Source organism: Oreochromis niloticus, linkage group LG4 (assembly GCF_001858045.2).
Source record: "Oreochromis niloticus isolate F11D_XX linkage group LG4, O_niloticus_UMD_NMBU, whole genome shotgun sequence".
NCBI lineage: Eukaryota > Metazoa > Chordata > Actinopteri > Cichliformes > Cichlidae > Oreochromis > Oreochromis niloticus.
Genome location: NC_031969.2, coordinates 10,277,003 through 10,299,019, shown reverse-complemented (window position 1 = coordinate 10,299,019; position 22,017 = coordinate 10,277,003). Strand labels below are relative to the sequence as shown.

General features: G+C 43.4%; 1 protein-coding gene across 5 annotated transcripts in view; it reads right to left on the bottom strand.

Annotated features, from left to right (window-relative positions):
- Positions 1-6,990: 6,990 nt before the first annotated feature.
- The window catches only part of grin2ba (glutamate receptor, ionotropic, N-methyl D-aspartate 2B, genome duplicate a), a 136,771-nt gene continuing 121,744 nt past the window's right edge, over positions 6,991-22,017 (bottom strand). For 4 of the 5 annotated variants that reach the window (XM_019358152.2, XM_025906790.1, XM_019358151.2 and 1 more), the window contains exons 16-17: positions 21,327-21,565; positions 12,591-14,876 (exon numbers count right to left, since the gene is read on the bottom strand). In XM_019358152.2, coding sequence (XP_019213697.1) covers positions 12,591-14,876; positions 21,327-21,565 — 2,525 coding nt within the window. Of the gene's footprint in view, positions 14,877-21,326; positions 21,566-22,017 lie in introns of all 5 variants that reach the window. The other variant, XM_013270153.3, reaches the window with a different exon arrangement.

Here is a 22,017-nt window from a genome sequence, read left to right as displayed (position 1 = left end):
AACCATCTCTCTCCCCTCTCTTCTTTAACTCTTTCTCCACAGCACTTCCTTTTCACCTTCTGTCTTTGTATCACAGTGATCTCTCACTTGTTGATGTTCTATCACCCCATCTGTCCCTCTCTGTGTCTCCAGGCATCTCTGCTCTCCAGCTCTCTCTCCCTCTACTCGCAGGTCTACTTCTCCCTGTAATGCAAAATCCTGAACCGTGAGCTACTCTGTATCCTCTTCGTCTTGATTATTCATCCCCGTCATGTTGGCCCACCTGCCATGTCTGCACACATGTGCTTTGTTGACTGTGAGTCATTTAGTGCCGTATCAGGAAGTAAATATTTCAAGTCAGGTTTCAGTGATCACTTGAAAACTTCAACACGCTGTGCAAGAAAGTCACTGCTGGCACGTGGGAAGGTGACTGTCTAGCCTGAAACAGTACAAAGTGAAGATCTTGAAGTATGTGAATTAGTGTACACATTAAATGTCAGTGATATGGCAAAATATTAGAAGTACGCCAGCTTGAGTACCACATTACTTAGACTGTTATATTACATGTAAGTCTTACAGTGAAGGGACTACTTGATCATCCCCTAACACAGGCCAAAGAAAACTCCTGACATTCAAATATGTTTGTTCTGCTGGTTAAAGGTATACAAACCATTCCTGACAGGAATGGTTTGGGATTACATTTATTTGGCCCTTCTTTCTCCCTCATTGTGTCCTCAGTAAACACTTGTGAAAACTTATGTAAATCACAAATTATATTTAAGGTCTTCTTTAACACTTTGTAATAAATTAAAAACTCTATCAAAGTCAAAAGGGAGGCTAAAGCACTGCAGGCTTAAGGCCTTTGCTATCTGGATTGACATGTCACAAATATGTCACAACTGGATCTTCCCTTTTTCTTCTTCATTAATTTTATTGTTGAAAATGAAAAAACAATTTAAAAAAAAATAAGACAATCACTACATTTCTGAACTCAAGGTTTCAGAATGAGTCTCTTCAAACCAATGGGCAACATCACACTGGCTAGGATCGGACCGTTTTCCACGTTTAGGACCTTTTAGTTATCTGCCAACCAATCCCAGCCAGTGAACAGACCTGATCTATAGATCTGACATGTTCAAACTTTTTGAACATGCTAAATAATCAGAGCCTGGCTAGATGTTTCCTGCTTCTGTTTTCAAAATTTTCTATCATTCCTTTATGTTGACTGTATTTTGATCTAATTTTGAACTGCAAGAACTTCAGGCCAAATCAAATCAAACTGACATTAACAAGTAAAATAAAAAATCGCTCCTCTATTTGCTGTGATGGACGTCTGCCAAATGGAAAGCTGGACATTTAGAAGTCATAAAAAAACAGTGCCAGCAACCACACTGACTGCTGCTGACTTCCAGTATTTACTATTCAGGTTTGCAAATCACAGGATCATGAAATATGCCGTCATTCATTAAGCCCCAGTCTTTGCCACATCGCCTTGCTCCGCTGCCCGCACCGTGAATGCTGGTGTGTGCGCTGTCCACCTGCGGCGTGAAATTAGCACCTGATGTTCTTCCAAAAGGATCTCGATGCACGGTAACACAGGCGATCACAGCGGTTCACAGTGAGCAGTGTGTGTGTCTGTGTAACAGGAACGTGTCAAACACAATGCATCTGCCTTCCATTAGAACAAAAGCAGGAATTAGGTTGAGTTAAACAATTCAGCTGCTGTGATTCAGTCTTTTATTGATTCTGTCTTACATTTACTGCACAGTGAGGCCAAAAGTGCATTATTGGCATGTCATTATTGGCTGTGAATAGCCTCCTGCACTCACTTTTTGACATAATACAGTATATCCTGTTGCTAGGTAACTGTTAATTGTTAATATGCAGGCACTTCATGAGAAGTAGAAATCGAAGGGACAGGCAGCGATAAAGGAAAGTAAGAGAGAAAGCCGAGCAACATTATGCAAGCAAATTACTCCTCTAAGGACGCGCGGTTAAAGGATGAAGTGACTTGTATCACTCAGATGGAGGCTTGCTTTATTGGACTACAGTGCTGCAGCACCTGTACTATTTTAATCTGCCCCCTTTTACCTCTATTTTCCCGCCATCCAGCTCGCCCATTCATTCTCCATAATCCAGTGAACTCTCATCCATAACTCACTGGCCCCTCTTTCTTTTATTACCACGATGGCCCCTGCACCTCTCTCACCATCCTAATAATTCAGGCTGACGCACAATATAAGGGGGTCTCAGAGAGAGTGAGTAAGAGTGGGATAAAGAGAGTATAGGGTGATGGATTAGGTGATAGGCAGATAAATAGGAAGGAGCGACAGAGCGCAGCAATGTTGAGAGGCAGGCAGAGAGCAAGGTTTTGGCTCTGAGCGGCTCTTGAGTTGTGGAAGCTTCAGCGAGGCAAAAATACAAAACGGTGTCATATTTCATATTTAAGGTGCGCTACCTCACATGACTTTTACTCGTGAATCTTACTAATATATTTCTCTTTTTTTTCCTCCCCCCTCACACCTTACTCCCATCATCAATAATTAAATAAGTCTTGCTTGCCAGTGTGACTGAAAAATTAATGGGAGCTAGAATTGGTGGTTGGGTGGGTGGAGGTTCGAGGGATGATGGATGGGGAGGTGGGTGTCATCATAGCCAGGGCGGGCGGCAGGAGGCCTGCTGTGTGGAGGAATATGCAAAAGGCTCACAGACAGAGAAGAGAGGAGGTCGGGCATTTCAGGGTGAAGCCAGAGTAGTTAGTCGCAGCCACATGCATTGCAGTTGAAGCGCCATCACCACTAGCGTGTTTGAAGCACCTGACTGTGTTCGCCAAGCTTGCTCTTGTCAGCAGGTTTGCTTTTGTCTTTGGCAGATTCCTGTTTTCTAGCTTTGCTCTGTGGGGAGAGAGCGCAGATGAGAGCAGGTGCTGGGGCAGCCTCTTCATTTCATCCTTACTATTTTGGAAGGTAGTAGAATCTTACATGCATCTCGCTTTTCCTTCATGGCTTACACTCTCTCCCCCCACCCACAACTTTTCTTCTGTAAACCGTTCATTCCACCACCTTCTTTCTAAGTGTACTTTTTTAGTTATGGTTGCTCTGCCGCTTTGGTCAAAGCTAAAAAATTTTAAAAACTATGACAAACCTTTTCTTTTAGCCAACATCCATCCCCAGAGAACGAATCACAGTGACTTTTCCTTGAGGTCGACTTTGATTACACTGAGCCAAGTTCCCATATTATGAAATTTAATGTTAAATGTTTATTTTAAAATAGCTCAAATCATGTTTAAATCACATTCGAATGTGATGTGTGGGGTTTTCTCTGTTTTTGAAAAGTGAAACCAGATGTACTTTAAACTGACATTTTTTTTTTATAATAGCCAAGGGTCAAGCGCTATTGCTGGGAAAAGTTTTGCTTGCTATAGGAATCCATGGGAAAACAGCCTTCACCCAACAACAGTAACATTTTCTGATGTTTGGAGTCACACCGAGTATTAAGTCTGTTTTATAAAGTCTGATCATTCTACAAGACATAAAGGACGACTAACCAAGAAATGCTTATTGACTAACTTCTTCTTATGTGTGATGCTATCATTGCCATGCCCATCTTTTATATACAGTCTATGGACAGAACATAGAATATATATTGACAGAAGTGAAAAGAATCGTTAAAAATGAGAAAGAAGTGTGACCAGAAAGGCCACACACAGGTTAACTCGACATGATATAGACCTGATGTTGAAAATGTGAGCAGTCTGGAGTTAGTGTGCACTGGAGAGGGAAAGCGTGTGCTGTAAGTCTCAGCACTGTACCTGGTGAAGCACTCTTTGAGTCACTGCTACTGACAAACAACCCTATCAAACCTCTGCAGATATATTGTGCTCATTCTGTACTATGGAGCAGTAAAAATCCTAATGCATCTTTAAGTCACTCTGGATAAGACGCCCTTGATAAAATGCCAAAATGGCAAGTTTACAGCCCAGCTCATAACAAGGGTGAAAAACAAGAACTTTTTTCTTTTGGATTGACGTCGATTTTGAAACAAAAAGGTAAAATAAAAACAGTGTAGTGACGAGAACAGTTAATGGCTAAATGAATTCAAATTTGACTAACCTTGTAGTTGCATGCAAATGCTGTACAAGACATGAATCCTGCATCAAATGGAGTTTATATATCTCCAGACATCAGTAGCCTAGCTAAATGCAACCTTTTTTTCTGCTTTGATTTCCTCCGGGAGGTTTTGTCTGTATCCGGCTTTACAGAATGTCCTGTTTATTATTCATACATTTAAATAAATTTGCACAAGGGACCTGCTCAGTACAAGCACAATATAACACTGCTGGAGACTGCTGAAAGATAAATGCCCTTCTCAATGTCAGTTTGATGGCAACTGTTGAGACAGGGGAGCGTTTTGTTCATTTACTTTCATCATCCAGATTTTGCAACCTGTCCTGCTATTTTGACCTGAAGGAACACTCTAATTTTCCTACTATACTATATATACTATTACAGTGGTGGATACTCATATTAAACATAAAGTTAAAATATAATACAGTCATCCTACAACAAGCTCAGGCTTGAGACTGCAGATAATTGTACTTTTCGCACAGTTTGTTCTATCCTCTCTATGATATCAGTAAGAATGCATATTTCTAATATTGCCACTGGATCATATTAGTATCTATCTATCTATCTATCTATCTATCTATCTATCTATCTATCTATCTATCTATCTATCTATCTATGGCGATAATTAGAAATTACAAGGTGAAACAGTATTAGATAAATAAGGATATTTTGAACAAGCAATTATGTAAAACTGGGTGCACATATTAAAATATGGAGCCATAAATGAGCAAACCAGGCCCCTTTATATAATTTTTATGTCTTCTAAAAGACACTGTGGGTACATTGTGTTAAAACACTTCATTAGAGGTGAATTAATGAGCACCAGTGTAGTTTGGACCTCTTATATTTGAGAGCAACAGCTGTGCTTAAGGACAGGGGTCTCTCACTTTGACAAAGTCCTGTGAGGGTCCATCAGAGCAGAGATAGTGATGGGGTAGAGGAGAGAGCAGCCTGAGAGAGCAGCCTGAGAGAACCCCGAGGGGGCTGGACGGGATCGGACGAGGCTGCGCGGCCTGCCAGCAGCAGTGTGGGTTGTAGAGAGGGCAGACCCGGACCCAGGCACTCCACCATACCGTCACCATATGGCCCTGGTTTCTCATGCAGCCCTCTCCATCGCTCTTCCCCCTCCCAGGAATTCCTGCCATTTCTGCCAGATATGAGAGATAGAGAGCCAACTTGTGTGTGACAGAGAGATGATGCATTTGCAAGCAACATGACGAATGTGTCTGTGAATGAGAGCGGGAAGAGAAGAAATACCCACATCAAGGGTTTTAAATTAGGCTGGTATGCTCAAACAAGGGGGGGATAAAGGAAACGTATAGAACTAAACCGACTGTTTCCGGCCCAGTGGAAAGACCAACTGTGTGAAAGCCTGGGGACATGAAAGCCATACACAAGAGATGCTTCTCTAGCATAAAACTAAAGTAATGAGTGTAAAGTAAAAACTCATATTACTTCTTCATGGCGGCATAAAAAAGGGTTCGTCTCAAATAAACAATCTGTTACTGGGTGAAACTAAGCACCTGTCAGCTGTTAAGGGGCTCTAATTCATATTTAGTAAAGCACCTACAGTATACGCTGAGTGCCATCTCACATCCCTGGTGGTGAGGCACATTGAAGAGGAGATGCCAGCCCTTCAGCTCTGAAACCACGGTGGCTGGCGTTCAGCCAAAGCTGGCAATCTTGTGGTTAGTGATGTAGTGGAGGGCACGCTGCAAATATCAACTTGCTCTGCAAAGGTAAAGTTATCACACTCAAAGGTACAATCGGCTAAACACCCTGTGGACTGTATAACCAACACGAGCAAGCTAATTATGGTAATGTACTCTAATGAGTTAGGTAACCCTGTAACAGATTCATCTTCAGTGACGGTATTCTTAGTAAGTCGGTTTTGAATGCAGCCTTATCCAAGCTTGCGTAGATACATATTGAGGTGAGGGGGGGTCCAGAAGTGTGTGCATGTATGGTTCAGTGCCACAGACTGTATATAAAAGACGGACAAAGCTTGGAAAGTGAAATCAACATTCAAGTGCTGTAACTCTTTACCGTTTGGAAGCCTAATAGGAGTAACTCTTGAAGCTCTTTTCTAAACTGAGCAGTTTTCATGACATTTCAGGCCGGCTTATAGAACAAAATGACTGGCTGTGACATCAGAAGTTAGCAAGGGTGATCTCTGTCTATGCAGCTACTCTTGAAAATGGTCTCATGGTCGTCAAACCACATTTTTATTGATATATACCAGGGGTGGGCAACTCCAGGCCTCGAGGGTCGGTGTCCTGCAGGTTTTCGATCTCACCCTGGGTCAACACACCTGAATCAAATGATTAGTTCATTACCAGGGCGCTGGAGAATTACAAGACATGTTGAGGAGGTAATTTAGCCATTTGAATCAGCTGTGTTGGATCAAGTACACATCTAAAACCTGCAGGACACCGACCCTCGACGCCTGGAGTTGCCCATCCCTGATATATACTGAGGTGTTGTTAAGGGTACAAAGAAGAGACTGGGGGAAAAGAGCCCTGTGGTTCTCTGTTCTGACCTCAGTAAACACCTTCCTGGTGACTTTATGATTTCAGTCAGATCATATGGACTACAGCATTATGCTGATTTTATAAATTATGGTCTCCATTAGTGTCCATAAAATCAATAAAACAGGGTTTGCTGCACCTAATGATTGCCAAGTCACTAGCATGTAGGCACACTCTATCCCTCCTTAGTCAAGCCCTCTCTTTATCACATGCTTAAATACCAAGATGGTACTGGGCAAAAGGCTCAGAATGACTTCCCAATGATGTCATAGTGGCCATGTCCATCATTTATCTACAGGCTATCACAAATTCTTTGAAATTCAGATAAACACCAAAAAGCTTAAGAAGACACCACATACGCGTGAAACATAGTTTTTTTTATTATTAATACTCAACACTTCATTTTGTTCATCATGTACAAAGAGAAAGAATAGTCTTATGTCAGCACTTATAATTGTAGATATCAGTATGATCCTTATTAGAAGTACCTTAATGATGTTTTTTTGCAACTTTGTCATGATGTGGTTAATTTTGTTATTGAGATTACTTTGTTTCCATAGAAAAAAGAAAATGAAGGTAAATATTTTCCCCAGTATTCAGTATATACACAACCTGTACAATTATTTGTTTTTGTGTGGTTTTTCTGTTTGTATGGTGTAAAAATTTTGGCATTGTTTCAAAGTAAAGGGCCACAAAAAGAGAAAAGAATGGCCAAGAATAATATTATGTATACAATTGATATTATTTCTATGTTACATTTTTTGTCACCCACAGTTAATTCAATCAGGCTATGTTTGTGATTTCATAAACCTGTTAACCTTGTGAAATACATTTGGTAGCAACCCCTTATGTCATCGGCAATTTTCACCCAGTTAGCGCGACCGATTCTCAATCTGTGAATGATGACGGTGGAAAGTAGCAATATTAAAAACAAACCAAACTGTACAGAGTTTCGTAGAAAGTCAGTAAAAAGCGAGATCTGTAACACACATAAAGAGAGGTTTAAAATATTTTCTGTCATGAATAAGAATGAACAAATCACACGGACCTTCAGAATAAATCAGCTATTTAACATCACAGTATAGTTCCTCCTGTCTGCACCGGGTGAAATCACACTCATTTATTACAAAATTAGCAGTTCAGAGTCAATTATGAAAGCTGGAAATATGAGAAACTTCTCAAATACCCTTTATCCAAAACATACACATAGAAAAAAAAAAAAAGCATTTTCAACAAGTCAGATTAACCATTACATCGCTCCCTGCAGATGACTGTCAGGCTGGTATTTGGTCCCGTGTGTCATTAATACTGACAAAAAAACCACACACACACACGTCATCTGAGGTGATATTTACATCCTCCACTCTCAGGATGTTCCAGCCTGCTAATTTGCCAAAAAAAAGACAAGAAAAGGAAGAAAAGGGGGAAAAACCATCTGAACAAATGTGTGCAGAGAGAAGGGAGGCTGGGAACAATTTGGCCTTAAGGGAAATAAAGGCTTCCAAATGAGCCCTGCTTACTCTGCAGCACTGCCCGATGTGAAGCTGCAGGTGCTAAAGGTCTGATGATAGCATGCTCACCGCAGCGTCAGGTACACCTCCCAACCAGTGGCAGCAAACTAGTTACCCTCCCAAATCCTGACAAAATAAAATGAAATAAAATAAAATGTGGCGTACAGTAAGAAGATTTTCTGTTTGGTCATGCTGTTTATTGCAAATGAGGAGAATAAGAAAAAAAAAATCTGCAAACCTAACAGAGTTTATGTGCACACCGATACATTTTTCACTTTTCAATCAAGCCCTCCAGACATAAAAGGGGGAAGGGGGGCAAAACAGAAGAGAGATGAATTTCTCCTCTCGGGGCTGATGAGAAGATTATAGAGACTTATTGGCATCAGTACCATACAGAATAAGAGCGAGGAAATCGCTTCTGACTGTGTGGAAACAAGAAAAAAGAAAAAAACCCTGCATATGTACACAACAGATTACAAACGATACTTCCTTTCTCAAACAGACAAATACAAGGTGGCGCACAAAACAAATCAGGATCCGAAGCATTTGAGTTGTTTCCAGCTGTCAAGTAACACAGTTGAGTAACAAGCGAGCGAAAACGGTGCAACGGCAGTTTATTCACCCATAGCAAAGAGAAAAGAACAAAGAAACCGCTGCACAGAATGAGACATGACGGGAGAGATGTTTCACCTTTTAATAAGGGGTTGTACAAATGCATTTCAGCTTCACATAACTGAGATGAAACTGCGCTCGTTCACGGTTTTCTCCACAAGAATGTGCCTAAATCCTCAGCAATATCACAATATCAACACTGGGGAAAGTCCAGTGTGCATTTGTGTGTGTGTGTGTGTGTGTGTGTGTGTGTCTTCCTTATTTACCACAGTGATGTCTATCCCAAACATAGAGATATAACAGGATAGGCCGGACTGACAATGGCTCTAAATTCTGTGTGCAATCACCGTTAGAGCCCACATCGAAAAAGAAACGGGCAACAAAAACAAAACAAACAAAAAAAATCCACAAATGTTTTTTTTAGGGGTTTTTTTTAAAGTTTTTTTTTTTTTTTAACAAGGATCGCTGCTTAAAAATGAAGGATCACAATATACTGCCTCTATATGCAAATATCATCTCTGTATACATGTAATATTGTATTACATAAACGTGTAGATAATTGAACTGCGCCCGAAAAGCATGAAGAATAGCTTACCTTAAAAAGAGAGAATCTAACACAATCCAAGGGAAACTTAGCGAAGACTCCTAAAACTAAACTTTTCCCCCTTGTTTTTTTTTCAGTTTTTTCTTCTTTTTTTTCAAATCACCAAACGTCTACACCTATGGTAAAATTATCCTCCGACACTTTGAGTGAAAATAAGAGAAAAAAAAGGGGAAAAAAAGCATAATTCTTAACATAATCAGTATACTGATTGGTAAACTATTATAATTAAGTAAACATGAGATCGAAAGAAAAAAAGAGCTTCAATTATATCACTTATGATTAGTAATATCTGTGTCTTAACTATATTTTGCATATTTTTGTTTGTGTGATTTTTTTCAGTTTTTACGAGTTTTTATGTTTGTTTTCTTTATTTCTTAAATTGCTGTAAAACATATTGAAAGTTACATCCTGTCTGTCTGTTTACTGTACAAAGTGAAAAGATTTTTAAACATATTATTATTTACAAGGTAAAGATTTAACATACTAATGCTGACGCTGATTGATGCCCACTGCAAAGTCTTCTTCTTCTTATTTCCTTGTCGAATCCCCCCCCCATTGGCCGTTCTCCTTCCTATACCAGCTTGCTTTTAATGGTTGACCTGAACTTTCAAAATGTGTGCATATAAAAATTCCAGAGATCCCAATCTGTTTATTAGGAGGGTGTGTGTGGGGGGCAGATGAGTCGGATTTAAGGCTAGCTCGATAAGTCTCGCTTTGACAGTGTGATCTGTGGAGCGAGGGATGAGGAAGAGGAGGAGGACAAGTTTTTGAATTTATGAATAGTCATCAGCAGAGTTAGTGTTTAAAAAAAGAACAGCTGTTATCACTCGATCCTGATTCGCTTCCCTCCACGCGTGTGCGCGTGCATACCCTCCCCAGTCCGATCCACTGGTGCCTTAAGATATAGTGGTCGACAATGATAAAGATCACACTCCTCGGACCGACGCTCCCCGCGCAATCTCCGGCAGCCCTTGAACTTTCTGACACCAACAAATCGAAGATCAGACCTTTAAAGAACTACCAGGGCTCCCTCTGTTCTGTACAGTAACGCGATGAGTCATCATCAGACAGCTCAGGGTGGGGGCGAGGGCGATGGGATGATAAGGCATGTCTACTGAGTGCCTGAACCTACACTGAGTAAAAAGTCCTGTCCAAGAAATTAGGCCTCTTCAGCTAAAAAGACTATGTACATCAGTCAAAGTAAAAAGCAATCAGCCAGTCTCTCAAATAGACATCCTCCTCTCTGCTCAAACTTCCATCAGCATTGTTGTCGCGGGACGACGACACTCCTCCTACACTCTTTTCTTTTTGCAGCGTTTCGCCTACGTAAACGACAGCGCAAATATTAATCACACGTGACGTCCAAACAAAAGCTTACTGTGCGAGCCCCTCGGCCCGCTCAGCGAAAAGCAACGCCTTCGACAGGATACCGGTGAAGAGGCCGAGAAAAAGTTAAGTGCCTGATGACTGTCATTGTGTAACCTGAATAAAAACAAGTGTTCTAAAGGCTGCCAATGTTGTGAACTGAGACTCATCGGTCTATCCGTGACAATGGGACATCCTGAATACAGGTGGCTCATAAAACGCTGCCCACACTTGACATATGAAATACACTGTTTTACAAAGTTATAAAAGATCTTAAACGGTATCTTGTATCTAAACCACCACCAGCTGCAGCAGCAGCGCCTCCAAGCCTGCTGTAAATCTTTGATTTTGTTTTACTGCAGTTTTGGCTCATAAATGTGACCCCAAGAACGCCGAGCGGCCTTTATGAAGCCTGCCGGTCCGTCCTGGTGGTGGCTGCTGCTGCGCGAGGGCCGCTTGTGAACTTGGAGGACACTTCCACCGGAGACCGTTAAGGCACGTCCTTCCTCCCAAGCATCCTCAGCTCCCGTCGGCACGTCATCGTTCAAAAAAACACAAGTTCAGACGGACAGAAACCGAACGTGTGTGCGCGGGCGCGTGTGTGCACTTGTGATGCCTTGAAATGTTAAGTGTCGTGTTTCTGCCGACTCCAAATACATCTTCAAGATCTTGTTTTTCTACAAGGAGCAAATAAATGCATGAATATGTAGTAAGAGCATTCTACAGAAAACCAAAAACAAATATTTCTTTTTTCAAATTAAAAAAAAGGAGTTAAGGACTCAGTCTTTCTGGCTTGTTGGTTGAGCTGAGAACAACTTTCCTGCTGCCACTAGGGGCAGACAGACTGCAACTACAGATGCTAAAAAAACAGCAGTGAAAGATTTTACAGCGAGAACACAAAACAGGTAAAAACTTAACAATATTATAAGCAGTGTTATTATAATCAGCACTAAACATCTCTGTTATTCACAACTGTATCAGTATTACTGTTGTTCTTATACCCTGTTATTTTTTTTCTATAAGAATATCTTATTATCATTCATTGATTGTATTTCTCACAGCAAACGAGATCAGCTCTTTTGGCGTCGAGGATAAGGAGGAGGAGGAAAAGCATGGGGTGGTGTGGGGCGGAGAGAAAGAGGAGATATTGAGAACTGAAGTGCATTGCGAAGAGAGATGGACAGACCGGGCTGTCTCCGTCCAGACAGAGCATGAGAAAGACGGGCAAGCAGCAGTCATCGTCCCGTGTCGCCGCTCCAGTAAACGTGACCCTATCTACTTTTTCCGCTGTGACACAGGGGCAGATGGGCAGTTCACTCCCGTCTCTGCTCTCGCTGTCCTTCCTCGTGAGCGCTCAGCGGGGAGCCTTTCAGACAGCCATGGAATCGCAGCAGGCTCGACACGTCCCATAGCAGACTATGAAGAGGTGTCGGCCTCGTCGCGACGCCGACCGAGTACACTGACTTCTGCCACACCGGTGGATGGAAAATGGTAGACTTGAGTTAAGGGGGGGATATTTATTGACCGTGTTTGGACATAAAAGTAGAGTAGCTTTGGCCATTTCTGAGAGAAGGGGGCGATATCCCACACTTCCTCAGGGTGTCCTGATTTGTTACCCATATTTTCTTGCAAAATTCAAAACTTCTACGCATTATTTTATATTTCAGTCTCCACCTTTCAGTCTTTTCCTCCCTTAATCCCTTACCTCCCCTCCTCCAAATCCTTACATCTCAATATGGGCTAGGGTTAAAGTGTGTCTACAGCGTCTTTAAAATCATCCCTGATCTCCTAGAACTAGATGCGCCTCTATTGCTCTCCTCACTCCCCCCTCCTTCGCCTCTGCTCCTCCTCCCATATTTGTCTTTCACACGTCAGACTCAATGCTGGAGAGTTTCTCATACACATGGCCATTGCTTCCGTTGAAAGGACGCGGGGGTCCGACCCCCAGCATGGAACCGTGGTGGTTCATTCCACCAAGGCTGAGCTCTTTCGGGAACCGGGGCGTCGCGCTGGACATCACCCCGGCCGCCGTGGCAGATGTTGGCAGATACGAAGTTGCACTCATCTGGCTCCTGAAGTCACTTCGGCTGTTTTTGGCAACTTGTTGCTGCTGCTGTTGCTTTTTCATGTAATATTGTTTGGCGCCGTGCATCAGACACTGGTCATCGCCAAAGGTGGGTATAAAGGGGTTTTGGTTTACCCGGTCGGGGTAAAGAGATTTGGATAAAGAGAACCCTGCCCCGCCCCCTCCTTCCATCAAAGACCTGTCCCTGTCTCTCATGTCTCTTTCCCCGATCGAGCGGCGGTGGACGCCTTCACCGCCTCTGAAGAGGCCCGACCGGTTCTCACCTCCGTAAAACAGCGGGTCCCTGTCTCTTTCCCTTTCCCTCTCGGAGCCCCCGTGGCGTTCAAACATGTGCGCGAAGGGGCTGCTGCCCTCCATGTAGCGTTCTTTTTCCTTCAAGCTAACACTTCTGGGTGGGGGCAGCATTCCACCCATGCCTGCACCGCTCATGCCCCCACCTCCTCCTAAGCCTCCCATCAAACTGCCCATCCCACCCAATTCGTCTTTCTGCAGGTCGACAAATGCATCATACGAGTGCTGCCGCCGAAGTGGCTTACCGAAACCGCCGCTCTTCCGCCTCTGCTGTGCCTGAGATTGAGACTGAGGGCCTGCGCCCATGCCACCCCCTCCTCCCCCACCTGACCCACCCCCCATCTGTTCCAAGAGGTGGTTGTTGTCCTCGCTGATATCGTAGAGGTTTCCTGTCTTTTTACAGCCTTCGCAACGCATGCAGGTTGCCGAGCTGGGGCGACTGCCTCCCCCTCCTGCCGAGGACCCACAACTCATGCCGCCACCATAGCCACCTCCATGCAATGACATCTGCTTGCTCCCCAGTCCCCCACTAGCCCGACAGTTCCTGCACTCCCACTCTCCCCCTGCCAATCCAGAACCTCCCCCGCTCTTTGAATCAGACTTCTTGGGTTTGCTCTGAAGAAAGTCATCCACTGGTACCAGGGAGGTGCAGGTACTTACTCCTCCGTCTCTGTTCCCGGGACCCTCCGTCAAGTCCACGTGTTCCCACTGAGGGACACCATCTTTGGGCCGAAACTGGTCCAAATAAAAATCTCTAACACTCTCCTTTTCTCTGAAAAGATAAGAGTTCCCATCATTGTTCCCTCCTCCACCTCCCCCGCTTCCTCCGCCACCCCTCTTGCGTTCAGAGGGCAGCAGCGGTGGGGAACCAGAGCGGTGCCCGTGATAGTGGTGGTGACTGATGTGGTAAGGTTTCCTCCTGTAGCCCAGCTCAATCTCGTCTAGCTCCCGTCTGGACTTGGCAGAGGCCGGCCTCTTCTTCAGGCTGTCACGGTACTGTTTGCGCTTTTTGGCGTTACCCTCCAGGTTTCCGTACGTTACCGTGTGCGTGGAAATGTCTGACACATCTGAGCGTATATTCCCATCATCATCTCCTCTCCCTGGACAATAGCTATGTCCAGGGATGTAAGTGGAACTCGAGGCACCTCCTTTGAAGGAGAATTTCCCATATAGGTCGGGCAGGCCTCCCTTGAAGCTCTGGCCCGAGGGAGGAGTCTGTCCAGACAGCAGGTCAAACTTGCTCATGTTCCTGTGGGTCAGTGCTGAACAGGGCTGAGTGGTAAAAATAGGGGTCACCCCTCCACCCAGGCTGTCACAGTCAAACATGCCGCCCTCCAAAGAACTAGCACTACCCAAACTATGGGGTCTGTTGGGAGGAGGTCCGCTGAGCCCTAATGTTGAACCATGGTGGTGTAGATAATGGTCCTGATACAAATTGCTGTCCTTAAGATGCAGGTTGCTAAACGTCCTCTCCACCTCACTGATGTAGTCGCTAAACATGTTGTCTTCTGGCATGTAGGGTGGCTTGCAGTCAGAGTGGCCCGCCAAGCTGCGCCGATGTTCGGAGATGTCGTAAACAGAAGATTCACGACGGATGAAGTCCAGAGCGCTGTGTGGTGAGCCGTTCACCCCTGACAGGGACGCCATGTTCTTGGCTGTGCGTAGGAGGCGCATGATGTTCGAATGGGTGTTGTTCATGGTGGCTGATGGCGAGTTCAATGCAGAGCTGCTTTTCTCCTCGATCTGCACCCCATGGATACAGCTGTAAATGCCCTGTGTGGGAGAAAGACAGGTGAGAGGAGGCATTAAAGGGTGCACATTTCAAACATTTGTTGTTCGACACTGCAAAATCCTTCTCCTCACATATAAGGTCTTAAATAATCAGGCCTTATCTTATCTTAAAGACCTAATAGTACCGCATCACCCCAATACAGCACTTCGCTCTCGCACTGCAGGCTTACTTGTGGTTCCCAGAGTATTTAAAAGTTGAATGGGAGGCAGAACTTTCAGCTTTAAGGCTCAGCTTCCAGTCTGGATTCAGGAGACAGACACTATCTCTACTTCTAAGATTAGACTTAAAACTTTTTGTTTTGATAAAGCATATATTTAGGGCTCCTCCCTTAGTTAGGCTACAATAGGCCTAGGCTGCGAGCTTCCCATAATGCACTTCTTCACTCATTTCTTTTCACTCACACTGTTTATATGCCAGTCTGTAGTTAATCATTCGTTATTATTAATCTTTGGCTCTCTTCCACAGTGCGTTTTTATCCTGTCTCCCTCCCTTTGCCCCCAACGTTGGAGGATTCTTCCTGTCAAAAGGGAGTTTTTCTTTCCCATTGTCGCCAAGTGCTTGCTCGTCTGATTGTTGGTTTTTCTCTGTATTATTGTACGGTCTTTACCTTACAGTATAAAGCACCTTGAGGTGACTGTTGTTCTGACTGGGTGCTATGTAAATAAAAATGAACCGGACTGAACTGAATTGAATTATAACACAAGCCAACAGAGGTGTTTTGGCCACAGTGTTCAGCCATCCATCCCACATATCTGACAGAAGCGATAAAGTTTTACATCAGTCAATCCAGGTTGTCTACATAGACCAGGTAACCAAGGGCACTAGATTTATGATTTATTTTAAAGATGGGGGGGGGGACTGTTGGCCCTATGACTGAAAAACACACAAACCCACCAGCAATCAGTCAGTCTTATTTTTGTCGTATTTTATGTCATCTCTTCACAGTGGGTACAAAATTGGAAATGCACTGATATGATTCAAAATTTATGTTTCATGGTAGTTAATGGCACAGAAACACAACCAACCGCTAATGACATCAGATGTGTCGTCTCATAAAATAGGTGAAGGGGGAAAAAAAGAGTCGGTGTATTTACTGAAAAACTTTGAGACGGCAAAGCAAGCAAACGTAAAAAGCCGCTACAGCTTTCGCTATCGATTCTGTCAACACCTCGCTGTATACGGTAAGGGAAACAGATGTCCTTTATATACAGAAATGTGGCATATTCACTGATGTGAAATAAAGTGGGGCAGTGCGAGTGAGCAAACAGTGTGAAGATTCAGAGAGGATAGTGCACCTTGATGGGTGATGATTGATAAAGGCCAAGTGGCTGGAAGAACTCCTCGGACCCCGCAGATCAATACCTTTAATCAATGTGATTAGAATTCAGCTGAACAATATCCTTCGGCAGTTATTAGGGATAAAGAGAAAGGCCAAGCCAAGGAGACACTAGCTGAGCCTCGTAGTGACAGAAAGATAAACTGCTCCATTTGCATTCAGTGATCTACGATACAATATTCAGATAAAAATGGATGTACAGCAGAGCGCAAACCAGGCATGACAGATGGGGACTGTAAAGTATCGGATCAATTCCCAACAATGATTTTACTCATTTTTTCCCCTGCAGATGACGACGGGAACCACTGTTCGAGATCAAAGATCATCCCATTGCAGAGGTCAAGGTCCCGTCATGAGGCGAACTCTGTCTTGGATGTCAGATCTTCTTCTTCTCCTCCTTCTTTTACCCAACAATATCATCACCTGACCCTGACTTTTCCTCTCCCAAGCCGCTTGTTTCTAGTAATTAATTAGCTACATGGACAGTGGCTGCATTGCAGCAGAAAGGCTCCATCCCTCATTCTTCTTTTTAAATAATGTTATTACTTCTTTTAATTTCACAGTCGGTTAACAGCCAAGTACGCAAAGCTTGACAGTGGCTAAAACTAAGAGGTTAATATAAATACAAAATGACTCAACAGTATTCAGGAAAGAGCACACGCCCACCTTTGTGAAATTCCTCTTTTCTTTTCCCCCAACTCAGAACCATCTTTTAATGTTTATCCGGTCCTTCTCCATGTCATCTGTGTTTCCTTTTTTCCATCTGGCTGTTTGTATAATTAGTCATCCCTTCATCTCTTTTGTTTTTCTTATTTTATTGTTCTGATTACACCCCACCTGCTGCCGAATCTGTCACATCCTCCCTCCCGTGACATCTATGATGTAATCAACTTTTGGGAAGATTTTTTTCTGCGACATTCGGCTTAATTTGCCGGCAAGCTTCCCTCATTAGCACTTAACCTGATAGCGGAGGGTAAAATTAACATTGTAACGATTTACAGAGCGAGATGGAAATAAACATTTTCTTTTTAAAAATTTCTTTTATGCATGAATAAGCAGAAGCAACCAGTCAGAGAAAGAATGAGAAGTTAATACTGTAATGCATTGAATCTTGGACATTTAACAACGAGACTGCATGCTTAATCTTCACCAGCAGATTTTGTCTACTCTGCAGGCCCACATAAAGTAACAGTTGGCAGGGCTGGTTCTACAGTAGCTGATTGTTTGGTCAGGATGTGTAAAAGAAACAATGGCGGCCAGAGAACTCCTCAGAATCAAAGGTATCACAGCAAAATCTATAAGAGCTCCTGATTGCAAATAGAACAGCGTGTGAACAGGTAGCGGCGTATAATTTAATACAGCCTGAGCGTGCTGTAAGCATGTGTTCCTTAATGCAAATGAACTTAGCCGTGACGCGATCTGAGGCCTGAAAAGTGGAGCGATTAAACCTCTAATACATTTACAGTTCTTAAGTCATTAGAGGCTTTTAAATCAATATAATTAATTTGTTTCAGTGATGCAGGTGGGACCTGGAGGAGCAGGTAGCCGGGTGGAGAACTGCTCACAGATCTGCCGAGGGGGGTGAGCGCTAACCGACCGTGAAGCCATGACCGGAGCCACGTGACTCACACCAGCCGTGGCAGATGTCTCATTTTTTACACCGCCGAGCTTAAATGTTAATTGCTGCAATAACAATAAGGTTTATTGGATTATGCTGTGAAATTAAAAAAGCGGAATCAATCGGAGTGGCAGAGTAAGAGAGAAAAAGAGGGAAGAGAAAGCACACGGCTGGAGAGAAAACACTCAAATGAGAAGGAGACAATGTGACGTCTTGGCCAAAAAGATAATAAACAGCAGCTTCCACTGTTCCACAATTCCCGTGATCTGTGCCACACATGCAAATCGACGCTCCCGATGAATATTTCCCCTGAATATTTTAACATGCTGAATCATCTGACTGTATTTGCGGACACACAGCGTTCATTTATTTTGTCACATCGCAGCAAAGACGGCGGTAATTTCTGTAAATGAGAGCAATCGCTGAATGTTACACAAAGCTTAATTGGTCTCTGATCCGGTTCCCATACAAATTGTAATGATGCAATAATGAAAAACAACAACCGGCCTGTCTTTGGAAAGGAGAAGTCGGCTGACATTTTAGCAACAAGTATGCCGTGCTCGTTCTACAAAAACAGGCACGCACAGGCGTAAGTGACGCGACGGCACAGGCGCAAAATTAACACCACACAAAATAATCAAAGTTGAGCACTGGAGCGGAATATGAGAGCAAGGAGGGGTACTTTTTTCCCTTTTTTTTAATACAAAGCCTTGTTTTCTTGGCACAAGCCGACCCAGCACCACAACAGCATATCAAATGGAGGCAGAAAGCAGCAGTGTGTGGCTTCTCTGCTGTAAATTAGCCACGTGGTTTAGCCTGCAGTGTTTCACCTTCACAGGCGCACAGTGAATTACACCGGAGCCATGTCAAAACAATTGGAATGCAAATCAAATACCTTGGGGGTGACTTTGGTCTCCTGGGATCCAGTAATCTACCCTCTCCGGTTCCGTGGCTGATTTTTTGTTGAGTGAAGTATTGATTTCAGCTCAGCATTTTGTAAATATTTACCTCATGGGCATCAGAAAGGCCAGGGCATCAAAAGTAAAGGAGAAAGCTCTCTCTATGTGTGTGTGTACTTTGGCAGCGGTAGTTTGATTTGGTTAAGTGGAATGCATCTTTGAATTTTTAGAATCTCTTAGGCCTTAAAGAGTAAAGCACCTTCATTTGTGAGCCATTAGAGACAGTAATGAAGTAATGAGTAATGATGGTGACTTCACAGACGAGGACGATTCAGTTACGCAGAGGTTAATTTGAATTGTAGCCAGCTGGATGTCTTGTACCACCTACTTTAGAGCAGCCTTTCCACTACCAAATGGCTGCTGTCATTCATACCTGTGAGCTGACAATAATAATTTTTATAATGATGAAAACTGTGGGCACTGTTATCACTAGTCGCTAAGCCTTCAAGAGGTACTAGTCATTTAATCTAATTGTTTACATTTTAATTCATGCACAGTACCAGTAAATTGTTGTGTCCAATATATTATGCAGCCATCTGCCACCAGATGGAGCTGCAGCCCCGACATCGTTGTAGAAAAACTTAACAAAACTCTGTTAATCGAGGCCTTATATTATAAGTTAAGCATACTGTTGTATTATTGTCTTGTTGCCAATACAAGCCAAGGGCTCAGTCACATGGGCCTAGAGATTGGTTGGCAACCGTCTAGCAACCACAGGTCGCTAGGGAAAAATGTGTATTTCCCAACTTTTAGGCAATTGCTTGCTGGCTGTTGTTGGGTGAAATAAGTGGCAAAAAGGGCGCTGCACCACACTGTGAGGAATGTTGGAGTTATTTTTGACCAGAATATGTCCTTCTGTGTTCTTATATAACGAACGAATATGCATTTGTGCAGCTTCTCTAAAATTAGAAATATCCTGTCTCATTTTGATGCTCAGAATCTAGTTCATATATTTATTACTTCTAGGGTGAATGTTGTGATTTCTTATTATCGGGAAATCCTAAAAACTCCTTGAAAAGCTGTCAGTTGATCCAAAATGCTGCCCCTTGAGTACTGACAGGAACTAGAAAGAGTGAGCATGTTTCTCCCACATTGGCTTCTCTTCACTGGCTTCCTTTTAAATCTAGAATTGAGTTTAAAATCCTCCTCACTTAAAAAGTTTTTTATCAGACTCTATCTTATCTTAAGGACCTCAAAGTACCATGTCACCCCAATAAAGCACTTCCCTCTTCCCAGGCTTACTTGTGGTTTCTAGAGTATTTAAAAGTTGAATGGGAGGGAGAGCTTTCAGTTTTTGGGCCCCTCTTCTGTGGAACCAGCTCCCAGTTTGGATTTGGGAAACAGACACCCTCTCTGCTTTTAAAATTAGGCTTAAACTTTCCACTATGGGTGACCACGGCAGTTTGGAAGCAATCAAAGCAACTGTAAATGGGTTTTTGGTGCAACACTGTATACTGTGACTAATTCTACCTAGCGATGGAAAGCCACAACTGCCATCCCACAACTGCTGGCCAGTCGGTTAGGGAATACACATTTTTTCCTAGTGACCAGTGGTTACCAGGGGCTTTAGGTCAGCGGTCCCCAAGCCCCGGCTCACGGACCAGTACCGGCCCGTGAGCCGTTTGGTACCGGGCCGCGAGAGTTTACGCTCGAGTATGAAATGTATGGTTTTCAGGGTTTTTGTCATTAACTCGGTTTCCCTGGGTCTTTTCCCGTGTTGTAGTTGTGTGTCTTATTTTGATAGAAATATTTACGTGTTACCATAGCGACCAGAGAGCATTAAGGGGCAGAGAGGAGGATGTTACTCTCAATGTTGCTGGCGCATTTCAGGAGGATGCTGCTAATAAAGTTACACAATTACGCAGTGAATTCACGTTTATTATTATATTTACAACATATCACAGTTTTTGTCTTGGTCATATCATTTTATTTTGTTGTATTTATCCACGACACCTTAAAGGCCGTTCTGTGAAAATGTTGTCTGACATTAAACCGGTCCGTGGTGCAAAAGAAGTCGGGGACCGCTGCTTTAGATGACTTAGCTTTAGCAATAGATTTTACAGCAACTACCATATACCACTTGCAACCAGTCAAGGTTGCCAACAGGTCTCTAGGCCTGTGTAACTAGCCCTAACTTAGAATATTTGATTTATTTTTAATATTTTTTGGGGCCCTTTTATGGCTTCTTTTTGATAGAAACAGTGAAGACTGATAAGAAAGTGGAAGACATGCAGCAAAGGGCCACAGCCCTTTGCTATGCTATGCGGCATATGCCTGCTCATTCCAGTGAGCTAAACCAGCACCCCAACTCACAATGTTTACTACACAAGTAAATATGTAGCAATGATACGAAGGGTACAAGATGAAATACACTTACTGAAGTATCTGAATTGAAAAATTGTGTGTTTGATGGTACTCCAACATGCAGCTATTATCTTATTTGGATAGCTAGGGTCAAAGTATTAACAAAGAGCCTTTTTCTTGCCATAACAGCCCACTTTTCCCCACCCTTTCTCACCCTGCTGATTGTGAAGACGAAGCCGGGCCGGCCGGAGCAGACGCCCATGAAGCAGAAGCGCAGCTGCCAGTAGAACCAGTGTTCACAGATGAAGGTAATGAGTGAAAGAGCCATGGCAGCACCCAGCATGTAGAAAACGCCAGCCATGTTGTCCACATCCAGCTGGCTGGACATCACCTCATTCTTCTCGTGGTGGCAGATCCCTGTCAGCCAGAGGGACTCCAGCTCCTCCATCTCACCTGGATAGAGGTATTGGCATGAGGTTTGGGGAAAGAAGACGAAGGGAGGGAGAAAGTGACAGGACGAAGGAAGAAACAGATGGTGAGAAGAGATGGACGAGGAGCAGGCCAACAAGAAGGGGATTGGATGGAGGTGAGACAGAAAGGGCGTACGTGGAGGGACAAGAGAAGAAGAAGGCACAGTGAGGATATGTGGGGGAAGTGTTTTTATGTTTGAGATGTGGAATTGAAGTAAAGAAAGGAGTGTGAAAAAGAGGGAATGGAAGTATTATATAAAGTAGAGAAGAGGGACATGATGTAATAACAAGATGGATATTGGAGGACATGAGGGATGGAGAAAATGATGCAACAGAAGAAGAGAAGAGGGAAGATGGCGGGCAGAAGAGAAAAGGGGGGTCAGGGTGGTTAGAAGTGAAATACAGCTCTTAAATCTTGCAGCAGCTTCACAGCAG